The 20,249-nt window shown below is 35.5% G+C and overlaps 1 protein-coding gene and 1 non-coding gene across 9 annotated transcripts in view; one reads left to right on the forward strand and one right to left on the reverse strand.

Annotated features, from left to right (window-relative positions):
• The window catches only part of CNKSR2 (connector enhancer of kinase suppressor of Ras 2), a 269,368-nt gene that overhangs the window by 88,593 nt on the left and 160,526 nt on the right, over positions 1-20,249 (forward strand). For all 8 annotated transcript variants that reach the window (XM_043458302.1, XM_043458304.1, XM_043458307.1 and 5 more), the window contains exon 5: positions 14,948-14,989. In XM_043458302.1, coding sequence (XP_043314237.1) covers positions 14,948-14,989 — 42 coding nt within the window. The remainder of the gene's footprint in view (positions 1-14,947; positions 14,990-20,249) is intronic.
• LOC122436112 lies at positions 7,350-7,456 on the reverse strand. The gene has a single exon (XR_006267883.1). It is a non-coding gene; the product is annotated as a U6 spliceosomal RNA (small nuclear RNA).

Raw genomic sequence — 20,249 nt, forward strand, 5'->3', positions numbered from 1 at the left:
AAGAGGCTTTTAAAATATTCTCCCAAAGACCCTAAGAAGATAGAACATTTAGCATTATTGCTCTATTATATATAAGGAAATAGATGGATTACACGATTCTTAACCCTTTTAGATGGTCAGGTTTTCAGAAGAGAATCCCTGATGTGCTCCCATTTGTAATTTACTGTGGTGATTCTTTTTAAAGAATCAAGCCAAATGTAATACTAATCCATTTAAGAAAAGATTTGCTGTAGGAGACTTGGTAAAGGCAACTGCTCTGCTTTTTGCACCTGAGTGTCTCTAGTGCCAGGCAAATAAATGTTGAAAAAATGAAAGGGCTAATTTTCTCTTTAAAATTTCACCTAAAAAGGGGTTAGAGGATTTTAAATGTAATCACTGTAACTAGTTCTGAGGCTGATGAAAACCTGAGAGAGAACTAAACAAAATACTGGTTTCTTTTTTTAAAGTTGATAAAATCCAGGTATATCATGATTATTAGAGATATAGTCCTTAATATTTTAAGACTGACTGTGGTGAACAGTATGAAGATTACTTAAAAATCTAGGAATAAAACTACCATATGACCTCACAGTCCTACCACTGGGCATATACTGTGAGAAAACCATAATTCAAAAAGATACATGTACCCCAGTGTTCATAGCAGCACTATTTACAATGGCCAGGACATGGAAGCAACCTAGATGTCCACTGACAAATATATATACTGGAATATTACTCAGCCATATAAAGGAACGGATTTGAGTCAGTTGTAGTGAGGTGCATGAACCTAGAGCCTGTTATATGGAGTGAAGTAAGTCAGAAAGAGAAAAGCAAATAAAGTGCATTAATGCATGTATGTGAAATCTAGAGAAAAGGTACTGATGAACCTATTTATAGGGCAGGAATAGAGATGCAGACATAGAGAACAGGCTTGTGGACACAATGGGGGAAGGAGAGGGTGGGACGAATTGAGAAAGTAGCATTGAAACATATACATTACCATGTGTAAAATATATAGCTAGTGGGAAGTTGCTATATAACACAGGGAGCTTAACTGGTGTTCTTTGACAACCTACAGGGGTGGGATGGGAGTAGGGGTGGGAGGAAGGTTTAAGAGGGAGGTATGCTTATGGCTAGCTTAGGGAGGTTTGCATATGTACGCTTATGGCTGATTCACATCATTGTATGGCAGAAACCGACATAACATTGTAAAGCAATTATCCAATTAAAATGAAGTTAAAGAATAGTTTAAGGCTGCTTCTTCTATTTCTTCTCCTTTTAATGCTTGTAACTCCAGGGAGATGAGTTGGGTGGGGGCAGGAGGGGGACAGTGTTAATGGCACTTGTCTCCTTGTGAAACTGGTAATAAGCTGGTAAATTAAGAATTATAGTGGAGAGTAATCAGAAACTTGGAGGGGAAGGCTGGTTTGGGAGCTAAAAAAAGTTCCTGTTACTACTGTCCATTCTGCTTCCCACCCTCCCCAAATAAATCCATGTATACATTTCCGAGTATCATTGAGATGCTTTTATAGCTTAAAAATTCCATTTTTTGATCTGATAGCAAATTTGAAAACCTGAACCATAAAAGAATATAGAATGTGATATTATTGGACTACGCCCTGTCATAGCAGTAGTTATCAAAGTACCTAAAGGGAAAAATCAAAAGGTTTGGTTAGGTAAATTATTGGTTCTGATTCTGTAAATATTTTGTTGTGTATCTTGCTCTTATTTAAGCACTATCTGCAAAGTTTTTAAATCCTTTTGAAATGTCTACCCTAGCACCATGCAGCAGTTACTAATACCATAACTATTAATTTCCCTTTTAATGTTTCACCATTTTCCACAGCCCTCCATACCCAACTAAATATCTCACTAGGCTTCCTGGTTCTTCCCATTTAAACTATCTGCATAAATGCTCTCCTGTCCTGTCTCCCTACCTGCTTTTTAAAATTGGTTCACCTTTATAACCCTCCCTCAAGCCATGTCATCTGGATAAATCTTATACCTTATGACATTTAAAAATTATTAGCAAGAAAAAAGGGTTGTATAAATTATAATAGGCAGGCAATGGTATTATTTCTGTTTTGAGGTTGGCAAAATGCTTTTAGAACTTATCAGCTTTATCCCTCACAATAATCAAATCAGGTGAAATAGGTAGACTAAATGTCACTATCTCAATTTTGTAAATGGATAAATAGAATTTGAGGGAGGGACAGTGACCCAGTCAGTCAGTGACATGACCAGGACTTAGATCTAGCTGCTTTGACATGGTTTGTAATACCTCCTGCTCATTGTTTCCCAAGTTTGGCTTCACCTTGGAATGGAGTAAAGAGCTTTTTATTTAAAAACACAGACATCTGGGTCCCATCCAAGACCTATTAAATTAGACTCTCTTGGTAGGGTTGTAATCAGTTTTTTTAAAGTGATGCCTCAGTTGATTCTAACATAGAGCCAAAGTTGATAACCACTGTGATGTAGTCACACTGCTTTAATGAGATAAACGTGAGGTAGGAAGAAAATGTATGTGATCAAGAACAGTGCTTCCCAATGGTTGGTCCAAGGACTATGATTCACCCAGGGAAGCTTGTTAAAATGCAGATTTCTTGGACTTCACTACGGTATGAGTGGTTGAGAATGATGGATCAGGAGGCCCAACTATTATAGGTGATATCAGCCTAGAGCCCACACTTCTATAAAACAGGCTGAAGTTTTGAATATACAACTGTTGCTATCAGTTCATAGTCTATTTGGGTCATAAATGCATTTCCAAAAGGATTAGACTTGTTCTTCGAAACATCAAATATATATGTTATTAACAAAAATGGTCCTTGTGCATCCATAATAGCGGGAGAACCCATGCTAGAAACTAATGTGGCATCAACAGACAGAGGCAGAAACTATACTTACTAAAACAAGAAGGAATAATAATATTTTAGCACTTTTATAAACCATATTATGCCTTATTTGGATTATATAGTTGAATCATTACACAAAATCTGTGACATAGATTTCATACCTATCTTAGATGAAAGCAAGAAATCAAAGAAAATGTAGAGCTGCTAGTTAAAGGCACTAGTTTTCTGAGATATTTTGCCCAACTGCTGATGTAGTTTTTAATAACCCTGGCCTCTTGGCTTGGGTCAGAATAATCACCAACGTTAGATAGGTAATTCATAAGAAATTAGACCTTAACACAAGTAAAATAATGGATTGAAATTGTAATCAACAGGGGCAGGTTGAAGAACTGGTCAGAATTAAGTAATTAGGACAAGTGAGCATAAATCAAACTGAAAAAAAATGAGGTAAAAATTCTCTAAAGTACAAGATGGGAAAAGTCTAGATTTGCATGAAGGTAGTAGAACATAATCTGAGGTTAATTGTGAATTACATTCTGTGAGGAGTGACATAACACCTCACATTTCCTGAAATGAAGTATAACCTATAAAACTGATGAAATAGTTATTGCATTAAACTCTGCTGGTTAGGTCTTCATTTGAGTGAGTGTTCTGTTTTTCCCCTTTTTATTTGATGGAGGATTTTATCAGTCAAGATAAAGTTGATTATGCTGTGGTAACAACCTGAAAATGTTAGTGGCTTTTAATAATGCTCATGTCAGTGCTCATGTTCCATGCCATCCTGGGTTGCTTTAGCTCTTCTCCACATCCTCTTCATTTCACAGTTCACACTAGCCTCTTCTTGAATACTGCTTGCAGAGGGAAAAGAGAGCCTGGTGAACTATGAACTGGTACTTAAAGTTTCTGCATGGAAATAAGACATAGCACTTCAACTCACATTTTGTTGAACAAAGTAAATCATAGGTCCATGGCCAACATTGGTGGCTCCAGGAAATTTACTTTTCCCTTAAGAAAAGAAAGTATATATTTAGAAATCATAATACAAATCTGCTACAATATTGAACCTATAAACAATTTCAATATAGCGTTTACTAGAATTTTAAGGACAACAATGTTTATTTGAATATAAGGAAAGAGGCAATAAAACTAGGTGCTAAGATTTTGAATATCAAGAAAACAGCTTGGTAAAGGTTGAATTTGAAGAATTTCTTCTTTTCCCTCAATGCTGTGTTTGTATGTATGTGTGTGTTTCTTGGTATTTGAAGTAGAGTCTACAGGAATATAGGGTGGTAGGTTTGGTGGGAACAGGAGACTTTGGTGAGAGGGGGAGACTTCTTGAAATTTTTCAAAGCATAAAATTCTGCCTGATAATCTCTCAGTGTTATGACTAGGAAACACCAAATGGATACTGATTCCATGTAATATCTATTTTGAGGGTGTACAACGTTCAACCTAGGTATAAACTAGTATTATTACTTGGACAATTTAGTATTTGTTATGATTTAAATATCATCATCATTGATCTAAAAATATTTATTGAATGCTCGGGTAGATGTCACTTTTTCAAATGTTGGACATAGTTACTAAAAGAAACGGTTCCATTTGTCTATGAAAGTGCAATCTAAGCAGATAAACAGGGCAAAGATGCATGAGCTTAAGGAATTTTTTAAACTAATACTTGGAATTTGTTCACATATATTATAATTTCCATTTATTTTCTGGCAGTCAAATGTATGGTCTTGAATTAAAGAATTAATGTTTAAATGATATCTTTATTTCCAATGGGATGTGGTATTAATCTTTGCTTGAACTCTTCAGTTGAGTTTGTCACAAGGGAAAAATTCTCTCCCAATTTTAGATGCTATAGATTTTCTTTCCATTCTCCAGGCAAGAATGCAAGAGTGGGTTACCATGCCCTCCTCCAGGGGGTTTTCCCAACCCAGAGATTGAACCCAGGTCTTGCCCATTGTGGGCAGATTCTTTACCGTCTGAGCCTCCAGGGAAGCCCAGGAAGACTGGAGTGGGTAGCTTATCCCTTCTGCAGCAGATCTTCCCTACCCAGGAATCGAACCAGGGTCTCCTGTGCTACAGGCAGTTTCTTTACCAGCCGAGCTACCACGAAGCCCTTGTGATATATTAGATGGTCATTATAGTAAGTAACTTGAACATGTGGAAGCTAGAGAGACTTATTATTACAAAGAAATTTTAGCTTCATTGAATAAATATAAAATTCTTGATATCTTTTACATAATGCTAATCTTTGTGCTGAGAAAACCCCAATTATTTTTGTTGAAAATATCTGCTGAGATCATGCAAATTGAAGTCTAATACTAAATTCATGTTTAAAATGATTTTAAAACTGTGAAACTCAGTCTTTTTGTACAAAACAGAAGTGTGAAAAAACGTGAAGAAACTAAGTATACAGTGCTAGTTTGTTTAGCAGTTAGTTTTAACATATGGCTTTAAAGTTTCGTTTTTATACCTAACCTATAAAACCAATGTTAAATATTTACTATGGAATATGAAAATAGAGACTCAATGGAATAAAATAATCATAACTGATGAATTCACATTTATAGCATATACAGAGCCCCTGGAGATATTAAAGAGAGAGTGCAGTTGAATATAGGGTTCCTTTTTTGAAAATATTGACCATCTAATGGGAAAGACCAACAATTAGATCACTGATAGAAACATAAAATGCATACAGCTAGAGTTATCTGATTGACCATTCAAGACCATTTTGGATTTGTTGAATTTGCCTCAGTGGTTTTTGGATTTGTTGGAGAGCTACTTAGATGCTGAAAAAAACTCACTTCTGCTTGTACCTCCAAGTTTGTATATGCTAAAAAATTAGTTTCCACATTCACCCAATTGTTGGAACATTAGTCTTTCATTGTCAAGTAAAAGTTGAGTGATTAGAGTCAAGTGGGGTTTCATTTTAGATGAACTCCCGTGGGAGAACTGGAACAGAACTTTGGAGAGGAATATGATCCAAGATGCAGAAGAATATAATTATGTTCACCAACAGAAAGTCTAAAATGGTCTCTAAGGTCATGCCTACCCACATTCTCCTCCTATTCTTGGTTTATTGCATTTTTTATGTTACAATTGATAGCTGTATTTAACCTAATGAAAACCTTAGCCAATTTTTAAAATGGGTCATTTTAAAATTTCAATAGATCCCATCCTTCATGAACATTCTTCTCATTTCTGAAGTAACATCAAGAAGACTAACAAGTTTGTGATCATTGAGTCAGTCACAATGGTGAAGGGACTGCCAAGGAAGTAATTGTTGGGTTCTTATGCTTCTGCCTTGTTTGCCAAGGACATTTATCTGAAATGAGAATTAAACTATGGCATTTTGATAACATATTCAGGAAGGATGTTAATGCCTGTCCATTCACCATGGACATTCTTTACTCTTGAAGTACTCAGTCAGCTTTCAGTCTCTGATGAACCTTAATTTAGTTTGAACTTTTATCTTTCATCCATTGCAAATCATTTCTCATTGGCACTGCTTTCTCTGTGCCCACAAAGCTATGTGACGGGTACTCGGAATTCATTTTTCATGCTCTTGTGTATTCTATCTTACAGAGAGAATTGGTGTTATTGTACTGTATGGCTACTGTAGATGTCATAGTATACTGGACTCTGCCCTTTGCTGAAGGGGAAGAAAACTGAAGGATCTGGTTAATGACTGGGAATTAAATCCCTTCGTGGTTTCTTCCCAGATACTGCGTTTTTTGTTTCTTGGTAAATGGCTTTTCCAGGCTTCCCTGGTGGCTCAGTGGTAAACAGTTCACCTGCCAATGCAGGAGATGCAGGTTTGATCCCTGGATCAGAAAGATCCCCTTTAGAAGGAAATGACAACCCACTCCAGTATTCTTGTCTGGGAAATCCTGTGGACAGAGGAGCCTGACGGGCCACAGTTCATGGGATCGCAAAGAGCCAGGCACGTCTTAGCAACTAAACAATAAATGGCTTTTCCAGCTGTTGGATGGACTAAGTATATTTCTTAGACTTGTGCTGCTGTCTAATATGGTAACCACTAGCTGCATGTGGCAGGTGTTTTTTTGGCCACATTGTGTGGCTTACAAGATCTTAGTTCCACTACCAGGGATTGAACCCAGGCCAAAACAATGAAAGCATGGAAACCTAACCACTGGACAACCTGGATATTCCCTGAATGTGGCAATTGAAATGTAAATTAATTAAAATTAAAGAAAATTACAAATTCAGTTCTTCATTTGCACTTAAGGCATTTAAAGTGCTTAATAGCCACACATGTCTAATGACTATTGAATTAGACAACACAGACACAGACTATTTTGCTGTAACTCTGTTATCACTATAACTTTTATTAGATATCTCTGTAACACTTTCTCCAGTTACTCCTGACCACATAACTAACTTCCTCCATCTCTCTTTTTTTTTAATTATTTTTTTTTATTAAAGGATAATTGCTTTACACAATTTTGTTGTTTTCTGTCAAAACTCAACATGAATTAGCCAAAAAATATGGAATGCTTCACAAATTTGCATATCATCTTTGTGCAGGGGCCATGCTAATCTTCTGCATATTGTTCCAATTTTAGTATATGTACTGCCGAAGCAAGCACCATCTGACTCCTAACCATTATCTGATCTTGTCCATAGCTGTCTTCTCACTACACATATTCTTTGTTGATGAATTCATCGTTGTTTCATTTTTCTTGTACCTTTAACTCTCTCTTTAATGTAAATATTTCCCAGCTTGAATTCTATTCTAGATCCAATTCAGCTTTTTTTTTTTTTTTAGCTACTTGCTGAGCAGCTTTGTATAGGACTAGCCAAAAAGTTTGTTTGGGTTTCCATAAGTTGTTTTTCTGTAAGATGTTACATAACATCTTACGGAAAAACCCGAATGAACTTTTGGCCAACCCAATATATGGCCTCTCAGCCACTTCTAATTTTACATGCTCCAAATAGAATTATTTTATTTTCTCTAAATTCACTCCTCCTATCATCTCTACAGTGTTATTCATCCACTTGCTCAGACTTGAACCCCAGGGTAATGTTTAACTTTCCCCTCCCTATTATTCTCTGTACCTATCTATGAATTAGTTACCGAGTTAGCTCATTGCTGGCTACGTGTATCTCATCTACCTTTTCTCATCTCCCCTTCCGCCATCATCATCTCAGTTCAAGCCCTGATTACATATCATATTTTCTATTGAATAAGTATTCCGACTGACCTCCCTGCCTCCAGTTTTGCTCTCTTCCAAATCCATGAGTACTTCTTCATCGTTTTCATGAAACATATATTTGATCACAGTCTTCCCATACTCAAACATTTGTGAACACTTCCTTTAGCAGAGTAAATTGCATATTTCATCTTCCCCAGAGTTGAAATGTCTACTTGGTATATTTTGGAAGATAACACAACTTTGAAGAGATTCTTCTCTCTGAGACATGGCACCAAAGTTATTCTTGTAACTAAAGGAAAGGAGCAAGAGAAAAAGAACTATAAGAAAAGAAAGAGATGTCTGTTTGAGTTGTTAAGCTAGACCAGAGAATTTGAACTATAGTCTCATCCCACCACCCCCATATTTTGTTAAAACACACACACACTCATGCTTACCATTCACATTGCTGTTTAATACCAACCATGGCACTAAATGTAAGCTATCCTGACTTCAGCCTCTTCCAAATGAAAGTCACAAGAAATTGTCAAGTGACTGAGTTAAGTCTTTGCTACCCCAGTGGAAAGTGAAAGTGAAAGTCACTCAGTGTGTCTGACTCTTTGTGACCCCATGGACTATACAGTCCATGAAATTCTCCAGGCCAGTATACTGGTGTGGGTAGCCTTTCCCTTCACTAGCAGATCTTCCCAGCCCAGGGATCGAACCCAGGTTTCCCACATTGCAGGCAGTTTTTAACCAGCTGAGCCACCAGGGAAGCCCAAGAATACTGGAGTGGGTAGCCTATCCCTTCTCCAGCAGATCTTCCTGACCCAGGAATCAAACCAGGGTCTCCTGCCTTGCAGGCTGATTCTTTACCACCTGAGGTTCCAGGGAAGGAGGGGGCTTCAAAATAGATTGCTTACAAAAATGAAGCTTTTATTCCCTTTAAAACAACAAAATTCCTCCAGCCTATCATTGGTAACTCTCCACAATATGACTCTTTATTTTCTAGACTTTCTTTCTCATTGCACTCACCTCATGTATCTTAGGCTCTAGCCAGATTGCTTTCCTTATCCTGATTGTGTGCCTTTGTTCAGTGTGTTCATGTAATTTGGCATGATCTTTCCCCCTGAACCCCCAATTTCCAGACTTAAAAGCTATTTAAGCTCAGCTAAAATACCATCTCCTTCAGAAGATCATTCCAGAATTAAGAAGTCAGAACTTATCTCCTTTTTTATAGGATCGCCTGTTAGCATTTATCTTGTTTACCTTGTATTATTATTTGAATAGTTTCACCTACTTCTTTACTAAATAATGAAGTAATGACGGCCAAGGATCAAGTTTAATTTATCTTTGATCATCTAATAGTGCCTTGCAGTGAATTGTTTAGAAGATGCCAAAAAAAATAAAATAAAATTCTGGTGAATGGTATTATGACTTGGGGCTTCCCTCATGGCTCAGTGGTAAAGAATCTGCCTGCCAATGCAGGAGGCATGGGTCAGGAAGATCCCCTCGAGGAGGAAATGGCAACCCACTCCAGTATTCTTGCCTGGGAAATCCCATGGAGAGAGGAACCTGGCGGGCTACAGTCCTTGGAGTAGCAAGAGTCAGACACGACTTAGCACCTAAGCAGCAGCATTGTGACTTGAGCGAATGAATGATTAAGAGTATAACACTAACTCATTACCTGAACTAGTCAGTGAAGCGACATGGTGTGGAAGTTTTGGTATCTTGATAATAGAACATGTGAGGTGTTTAGTATGTAAGTACCCTTATCAAAGGTTTGCATGGCTGGATTATTGAAATATTAGTTGAAAGCAAAGCAATTAATGACCTATGTACTGTCCTTGTGACTATCTATAATACACAGTTGATGAGATGTATTATTTGTGCTGAACATTCTAATCCCCAGGTGACAAAGTATTTAGCATCTATGGTAAAATATAGAAAAGAAATTTTTTATGTTTTCTGCTCAGTGTAGCAATTGGATCGTGGTTTCACTAAAAGGATAACTGATTATGATCCTGTGGAGTGATCTTACTTTCCTAAGGAAAAAAGTGATCAAAACTGAAGAAACACTCCTCATTATATAAATTTGTCTTATTAAGAATTTGATGCATTTCAATGCGCATCATATCATTTGTAAAAGTGTTATACATAAAAAGGATAAAGAAATTCAAGTGTTACTTTGCATGTACAGTAAAAGATAGCATGAGCTACTAAAGAGAATTCCTGGGAGTGTATAGTGGCACAGCTCTAAATCCAATTTTAAAAATCTAAATTTAATCCTAACCTAAAAATAACTAGAACGTCAGAGGTGTACCTTTCCATAGTGTGTATAAGTTCAGAAAATGGAGATTTCTTCATATCCAGTGCAATTTTATTTTTAAAACTTGGGGTATGGTCTTTCAGGAAAGGATTTGGCCTTGAGTGTTAATAAAACTCCCATTTCAGAAGCAAATATTTTAAAAATCACATTTGATGAAAATAAAATGACTTACTGATGAGATGAATCCCCCTGAAGTACCTGCTGTATGTATGCTGTGTGTGTGTGCTCAGTCATGTCCTACTCTTTGTGACCTCATGGACTGTAGCCCACTAGGCTTCTCTGTCCATGGGATTCTTGAGGCAAGAATACTGGAGTGGGTTTCCATTTCCTCCTCCAGGGGATCTTCCTGACCCAGGGTTTGATCCCGTGTCTTTTGCGTCTCCATCGGCAGGCCAGTTCTTTACCATAGAACCACCTGGGACGCCTTATAGCACAACACACTGGTTTTGTTGAATTTTATTAAGAAATATATTAATATTTTAAATTTTTAATTAATTGACCTTTTATATGTTGATTTGTATAATTTTGTGGCATTTATAGTCCTAAAGTTATTAAAATATGAAACTTCTTGAAGACTGTAGAATTTTACATATTGTAACTTATTTAGGTGAGTGCCTATCTTCTTAAACTGCACTTCTCTAAGCCATGTTTTATTCATCTTTGTATCCTTAAAACAGATGATTAATATTTGCTGAATCAAGAGCTTTACAGATAAATAGCTGTATACATCTATCATACATGATCCAATTAGTTTAATATATTCAATATTATTAAACTTACTAAATATATTTGGCTATATTTAGTATATTTAAATTTTAGCTTCAAGCATATTAATATATTTAATATTTAGTATTTCTATCCATTATAGTTATCCTCTTAGATACTCAAATTGCTCCATTTCTGCCCAGGGAGAATCTCTTCATATTGACTTCTGAGTCCTACTGACACAATCCTTGTAATCTTTAATAGCTTCTTTCAATTTTGTGTCACAATATAATTCATGCTCCTCTTGTACAGTTCCTATCCCAGTTTGGTATTAGCCATTTTCCAAGAAAGCCTGTGAAATGGTATTTGAATACCACCAATTGTGGAGAGTTCATTTACTACTAAATTGGTCATTGTTTCTATGCTTTTTCAGTGGACAGAGCTAAGAGAAACATACATACATATATACATACATAATACATCAAGAGACTCTAAGGTTTTTACTGGTCTTTTTATGTATGTGTCTGCTTTCTCCCATGTTAAAATTACTTACCAGTGTCACCAAGAGTGATAAAATGTTCAGTTCAGTTCAGTCACTCAGTTGTGTCTGACTCTTTGCGACCCCATGAACTACAGCACGCCAGGCCTCCCTGTCCATCTGTCACCAACTCCTGGAGCCCACCCAAACTCATGTCCATTGAGTCGGTGATGCCATCCAACAATCTCATCCTCTGTCATCCCCTTCTCCACCTGTCCTCAATCTTTCCCAGCATCAGGGTCTTTACAAATGAGTCAGCTCTTCCCATCAGGGGGCTCAAGTATTGGCGTTTCAGCTTCAACATCAGTCCTTCCAATGAACTCCCAGGACTGATCTTTAGGATGGACTGGTTGGATCTCCTTGCAGTCCAAGGGACTCTCAAGAGTCTTCTCCAACACCACAGTTCAAAAGCATCAATTCTTCAGAGCTCAGCTTTCTTTATAGTCCAACTCTGACATCTGTATATGACAACTGGAAAAACCATAGCCTTGACTAGACGGCCCTTTGTTGGCCAAGTAATGTCTCTGCTTTTTAATATGCTGTCTAGGTTGGTCATAGCTTTTCTTCCAAGGAGTAAGCGTCCTTTAATTTCATGGCTGCAGTCACCATCTGCAGTGATTTTGGAGCCCCAAAAAATAAAGTCAGACACTGTTTCCACTGTTTCCCCATCTATTTGTGATGAAGTGATGGGACCAGATGCCATGGTCTTAGTTTTATGCGTGTTGAACTTTTTCACTCTCCTCTTTCACTTTCATCAAGAGGCTTTTTAGTTCTTCTTCACTTTCTGCCATAAGGGTGGTGTCGTCTGCTTATCTGAGGTTATTGATATTTCTCCCGGCAATCTTGATTCCAGCTTGTGCTTCTTCCAGCCCAACGTTTCTCATGATGTACTCTGCATATAAGTTAAATAAGCAGGGTGACAATATACAGCCTTGACGTACTCCTTTTCCTATTTGGAACTAGTCTGTTGTTCCATGTCCAGTTCTAACTGTTGCTTCCTGACCTGCATACAGGTTTCTCAAGAGGCAGGTCAGGTGGGTCTGGTATTCCCATCTCTTTCAGAATTTTCCACAGTTTATTGTGATCCACACAGTCAAAGGCTTTGGCGTAGTCAATAAAGCAGAAATAGATGTTTTTCTGGAACTCTGTTGCTTTTTCAATGATCCAGCGGATGTTGGCAGTTTGGTCTCTGGTTCCTCTGCCTTTTCTAAAACCAGCTTGAATATCTGGAATTTCACAGTTCACCAGTTTGGAGCGTTACTTTACTAGCGTGTGAGATGAGTGCAATTGTGTGATAGTTTGAACATTCTTTGGCATTTCCTTTCTTTGGGATTGGAATGAAAACTGACCTTTTCCAGTCCTGTGGCCACTGCTGAGTTTTCTAAATTTGCTGGCATACTAGTGCAGCACTTTCACAGCATCATCTTTTAGGATTTGAAATAGCTCAACTGGAATTCAATCACCTCCACTAGCTTTGTTCGTAGCGATGCTTCCTAAGGCCCACTTGACTACTGTCTTGTAATTGTTCACTTGCTTCATCCTGTAAGACACACATAGCAGTTTCAATAAAACAGTAACAAACTAACACTACTACCAACAATGTGGTTACTGAAAATAGTGTAAGTGAAATTGTGAAAATCGCCTAGTCGTGTCTGACTCTTTGCAACCCCATGGACTATACTGTCCAAGCCTGAAAATAGTATAAGATTTTCTTTAACAATTCTTTTTTTATATCATACTAGGGGTGTACAAATAAAGTATATTGTACAGAACCTTGAAATAGTTATTCTCCGTGTGATTATTCTATCACAACAGAATATACATTTAGATCATATTTACTTTTTTCCTTGATAAGAATCCTTTTGAATTGTGAACATTTAATCCATATCATTTGATTCTAGGAAGGTAGGTAGTTAATGAAACTTGTATCCATTACAGCTGAAGCTAGCTGTAGAGGCAGCATGGGGAAACTGGGCAACTTCCCAGCTTTTCCCAGGTTATCTCTTCCCAGTATAATTGTGTTTAAAGTTAATTCTGTAAAATTGGACTCTTCCAAATTATGATGTAAGTACACATGCACTTCCAAATGTAAGTGTTTTATCTACACCTTGCCTCCTCTGTATACATAATTCTTTCATACTTAATAAGGAATTGACTTTATATGATTATATAGACATAGAAGTGATTGTTTGTAACAGACTTCTCCTTTGGCACAGGAGCCCTTCCAAATGGAAAGACCCAGTCCCTAAGTATTTCTATTAGTTTGTGAAATGAATTAGACCAAATTTAATGTTAAAAAAATTAGCCCCCCAAAGAATATGTGCTTCTTCTGGCAAGGTATTCTGGTGAAATAGTGTTACCAAAAGCTATGTTGAACAAGATTCCTTTTTGTCAAAATTAAATTCAGGGGGAAAAGTGAAATGGATTCTCATTCCTTGAAATATGCAATACTTTGGAATGTATATATTTTTTCAAAATTATCTAGCCAAATAATAATCAGTTAACTTTATATTTTGGGGTTAAAGTTAGTAGTTTAAAATTCTTAAATCATGCAGAGCAATAATAATTCATAGTTAAAATATACTTATCATTTACTGTATGTCAGACAGTGCTGAGCCATTTATTTCATTTCCTTCTTTGATTCTCACACATCACTATTGGTTTACTGCTATTATCATGCCCATTTTATAAATTCCTTGAGTAAACTGTACCATAGAAACACAGAGTTTCTAAGCAAAGATCACTTTGCTATATTACTGTTTATAAACAAGTCTAGCAATTGCAGATAAAAAGACAATGGAGAACTTTTTAAAATAATTTTTTGTAATTTCAGAGACAAATTTAGGTTAGAACTATAAGTTTATTATTCATTGGTAGCATACATTAATTTTAATTGCATAATGCAAATATGTTTAATATATTATAATGCACTTTTGAGATTCTTTATATGACTATTGAAATTGATGTTAATATTTTTCTTAATGTTCCAATATATAATAAGTATTTGAAATGTTGGACATATTTCAACAAAATACATTTATTACATGTATAAGTTTAGACAGGAAATGATTATAGTAATTTTTCCATTAGTTGCTTTTACATCTATTTAATGTATATTGTCCTTTATTATGTGTGTTTAAAATTAGTAAAATTAGAAAACACAGTTAAACAAAAATTAAAATATCCCTATAACTGACCATCAGAGCAAATCAGTATGAATGTTTTAGTATACAGTATTCCAGGCATTTTCCCATTCTAACTGCTGTTTTTGCTTGAGTTTTCAAGACTTTTTCAAATTGTAGTACCGTTCCTAAGAAAGTATTTTAAAAGGAATATTTAATTTTTTTCAAATTAATGTACGTGTTTCTTTTTTCAGGATTGTACTGTCTATGAAACAGAGAATAAAATTCTTCATGTGGTAAGTATACTTGGATTTGTTTTCATCTTCATTACAAAGTATGTATTCCTTTGCTCAACTAGTTATTAAGTAAAAAGCTACAGCCTGTGAAAAAGTGAGCCCTGTATATTTTATAGGGAACGTACAAAAGAATCAAAACATAATAAGTTGTATTAGTTGTAATCATTCTTTTTTAACTTAATAGAAAAATATGATACAGTATTTTAAGACTATAGTATGTAGCAAGTTTAAAATGCCATTAAAATAAAGAATCTAGAGAAAAGGAAATTTGAAATAAGAATTTTTCACTCTTAATCTGTGACAAAAGGAGATCAGGGGAAAATATTTGGTTTTATAATAGAGATGATCCACCTCTGTTGTCATTTGGATGAAATACTTCATAAAAATGATCAAACTGCCTTTACTCTGATTCTGTATTCACTAACCTTCTAAATTTTAATTTGGCCATATTTATTGAATCAACTAATGACTTTGCATGTGTTTTATCTTATTACTAAAAATATTGAGTATGAGTACATTATACTTGGTAAAAAGGCATCTTAATGAAGTTTGCTGTTTTTCTTTGTAAATCCATTTCTTGGTTGATGCTCATCTGCCCTAATAACTTCACCTCTATTAGAAATGAGTGACAACATAAATAACATTGAAGAAGTTTAGAAATGAATGTAATATATTTATTTTGATTATTTTCCATTTCAGCTAGTGAGAATTTAAAGATTTTGTCTGATAATGATTGGGGCTTCCCAGGTAGTAGTAGTAGTGTTAGTTGCCCAGTCGTGTCTGACTCTTTGCAGCCCCATTGACTGTAGCCTGCCAGGCTCTTCTGTCCATGGAATTCTCCAGGCAAGAATACTGGAGTGGATGTCCATTCCCTCCTCCAGGGAATCCCCGCCCGCCCAGGGATCCAACCCAGGTGGCACGGTGGTAAAGAATCCATCTGCCAATGCCGGAGACACAAGAGATGCAGGTTCAGTCCCTGGTTCGGGAAGATCTCCTGAAGTAGGAAATGGCAACCCACTTCAGTATTCTTACCTGGAAAATCCCATGGACACAGCTGAGTGACTGAGAATGTATGCTGATAATGTTTGAGACAGAGATTGTCATTAACCAATCAATTTACCTCAGAAAACACTTGTATTTTCATGTTATTATTCTACTTCCTGTCTTGGCCTTTTTATTCAAGAATGGTCCAGCCTTCAATAGAAGGTTGTATACTTGTATATTGCTTTTCTCACAATAGGAATTATTTTTTTAAGAAAATAGCAAAATGTGTAGTGTACCACTTGGTATATGATGCTGGAATACTTTATTTTTATCTTTTTTTTTTTTTTGACACAAAGCTAACTTTACAATGGAATACTTTCTTTAAAACTAAAATTTCAGAGAAGTCTCTTTCTGGGTTTCCTGTAATATAGAAGGACATCAAACATTCCTCACTCTTCTGGAGACTGGGCAATCCAGGATCAGGGTACCAGCAGATTTAGTATCTAGTGGTAGTCTGTTTCCTGATTCGTAGAGGATCCTCACATAGTGGTAGAGGCAAGGGAATTTTCTGGAGTTTCTTTTGTAAGGACTCTAATCCCATTCAAGAATGCTCGAAACCAATGCTCTAATTACCTCTCAAAGCCTCCACATCCAGATACCATCACATTGGGGATTAGGTTTCAGTACATGAATTTGGGAGGAATACATACTTAAGTCTAGAACAGATGGTGAGGAATAAAAAAGTATAAGAGTTCTAACTACTATTTTTAAATGAAAAATTTTAATGATAAATCAAAAAATAATACAAATATAATTGAACTTATATTTTAAAGAGACAAGCTCTGTTATTTCGAAATTAAACCACACAAAGACTACCATTACTTTCCAGTGTCAGTTATCCTCAGAAAACAAGGATTTCCTGTAAAACTAATGAAATACTAATTTTCATCTGTAGATTCATAAACATGAACACACAAATTTGTACAGTAACACACTAAAAATATCCAAATGGTACTTAGAATCTGATGTAATGGGAATGGACATAACTTGCCGCTAGGCATGTAAGTTCATAAAACCTTTTTTAGTTAATTTTAAGACTCAAAAACATTAATACTATCATTTATGTAGTGTTTAAAATATGCCTCAGGCACTATTTTAAATGCTCTGTATAAACTAACTCCTTTAATCTTCATAGCAACCTTATGAGGTGGTTATTATTAGTGTCATCTCTATTTTATAGTTGAGGAAACTGAAGCACTAGGAGGTTAGACAACTTTCTCCAAGTGACATAGTTGGAATGGATTTAAGACAGAATTTTAACTCAGGCATTCTGGCCCCAGAGTCTGTATTCCTATATGGAATCTAGTCTAAAAATAAATTCTAAAACACAGTAGCATTTTCTATGGAAAGTGTTTATAGCAGCATTATACATAATAATGAAAAATAGGCAATAATAGGTTAATGCTTCAGCACACTATGGTGCATTCAAAGGATGAAATATTTATTCATACTATTTGAAGTTGTATTTGTGAATATATGATTTGTGAATAAATTTTCCTTATATTTTATGAATATACCAAAAATATCTTTTGACAATATTCATGGAAAGATTCTAAATAATATTAACCAAAATCCAGACTAAAAGCATTATAAACAGAATAAATCACCATTGAAAATTGAAATTAAGATATTCTTTATTAATTTGAAATAGAAAATATTCTTTATTAATATTTGCTTATTTATTTGGTAAGATAATAGCTGATTTCTGTTTGTTTTTTCTTTCAAATGTCATCCCAAGCTTCTTCAGTTAGTGTTACTTTTATAATTAAGTAAATATTTATTATGTTTATAATCCTGATGGCCTTTAATGGATAATTTTATTCTCTGTGTTGTGAGATTGTCAAGAGTGATTTGGACAACCCTTGGCCTAGATTTCCTGTTCACCTTTTTATCCTTAAAATTGGAGAGAGCTGTTTATATTTAAAATGATAAAGTAATAGACTCTGAAGACCAAAAAGCTAGGTAGAAAAGAGCATTGGTTGGTTTCAGTGGTAGACAGAGCTATCTTTTATTCAGTAAGACTGAATAAAAGGAGATGGGACAGCTTGGATTTCCTTGGAATTTTGCCATTAAATATAGTGATATAGATAGCAGAGTGCAACCATAAAGGACAAAAGGAAATGCAGGTATTGGTGTACTATATATCTGAGTGATTGTCGCCTGATGATAGAGAGTAATTTATTTTACCTCTCTTGATTTGATCTTTCCCTCTCAGTGAGGCTTTGTCCCTAGGCACACATTCCCTGGCATGTTGGAGCCCATCTGTTTTTCCCTTGCCCAGATCCTTGTTTCATACAGTAAATCAGTTGCAGGGAGTCTGGAAATCTCTTCAGTTTTGTGCCCTACTTTCTCCTCACTCCCACCTTTCACTACAATCTATAAAACTGGAGAGTATTCCTGAGAAGCCATTTCAGACCTTGTGCTTTAGCAGACTTATTCTGCTTGTCACAGCTCTGCTGCCCTCCTTGGTGAGCTGGGAACACTTGTCAGCTTTGATAAACTCATGAAAATCCCAGTCCAGGCATTGATTGTTAAAGTCACATTGTTTAAATCAGATTGTACTGAGCTCAAATGCACCTTTTACATTAACCAGCAGTGTGGTCTTCTATCGCACTTGCTTTGTACTAGCATTTTATTGCACCCATCTTTTTTATAAAGATGAGAGGAATAAATAAAGTAAATGCCTATTTATCATTTTAGTGTTAACACTATCTTTTCATTGTATAGTACTTTACAGTTTACAGGGCATTGTTATGAATGCTGTCTCTTCGCTCTCCAAACTATATTTTTTTTTCATTTCTTATTTAAGTTTGATCATGAATTAGGCTTATTTTGGCCTGTTAACTATTTGTTTTATTTCACAAATATTTCATGTATATTTTATTCCTCCCTTTAAATTTATGCATTGTTTACCCCTAAACTCCATTTGAAGTGATATTACTGTCCCTTCTCTGCTATCTAGACTAGAAATGGCTAAAACTGAATAGAACTATCAGTTAGGTTAAGAGAAGAGCCTGGAGAGAAAATTAAAAGCTCATTTTAGACTTTGCCCTACCATCTATATCATGTCATTTATCTAAGCATAGTTTCCTCCTAATCTCCCCAAACCTTGCAGATGTCAGTACTAGTGCAGCAGCATGCTCCATAATAAAATAAAAGTCATCATATTAATATTTTATTTTTAGAGATTTCTTCAAAGCAGTGACAGTCTAATGATTTTATAAAAATAGTTTCATATTGGGTCCCTGATGCTATAAAATGGCAGCTTTCCCAATTATAGACTCTTCTCTTAAATCTGTGATCCTGAACCATTGCAAACTGAATGTTTTTGTATGGTTGACATTGTGGTTGTAACTGGAGCATTTAAACATACAAATTATGGTCAATCTCATTAAAACATGAATTCTAATACTGGTTTTGTAGATAGAAAGCATTAAGATGCTTCTTTATTTTGAAAGTTAATGTGACCCTTCCATTTTGGCCCACTTCACTATCTTTGTGGTCACCCTAAAAAAGCACATTAACTCTATTACTGAAATAGGCATTGATTTCTTGAGTGTTGTATTAGATTATCTTCAGCTTTTGGCACTTTGGTGCTTTATAAATTATTTTAACTATAAACTTAAATTCTCCACAGCTGATGTCCCATGTAGGAATGAAGAAATCTGTTAGACTATGATGGAGTTAGAAGATTATTAGTCTTTTATGGGGCAAAAAAAAAAATGTGTATATACTAATGGGAATGTGACCACACATAAAAAAATGATTTGTATTCAGTGTCTTTTTAGTTTGTCTTTATGATTTGGATACACAGTATGTAAGTTGGTATATTTATGGATGTTTTTGCTAACATCACATTTGCTGAATGCATTATGCATTGTAAAATGCTTTCATATTCAGATTGACTCTGAATGTACAATCCTGTTTATCAAAGAGTATTTGTTTCAGTTGTTAAGTCAAATGAGGCCAAATAATGTAGTAGAAAGAGCAGCAATTTGAGAGTTAAAAAGATTTTATGTCCTGACCCCATTCTGGCACTTTACTAGCTATGAACAAACTAAATTAGCCTTTCAGATTAAGTTGGGGTAGTGGAGTGTGTTTGATTTCAAAGATCTAAATGCCATAACTCTTTGGTGACTCACAAACTCAGTAAAAAACAGTATGGCCACATAAAGAGATGATTGAAGGACTGTCTTAATCTAAGACCATTCTTTAT

This window comes from Cervus canadensis, chromosome X (assembly GCF_019320065.1).
Source record: "Cervus canadensis isolate Bull #8, Minnesota chromosome X, ASM1932006v1, whole genome shotgun sequence".
NCBI lineage: Eukaryota > Metazoa > Chordata > Mammalia > Artiodactyla > Cervidae > Cervus > Cervus canadensis.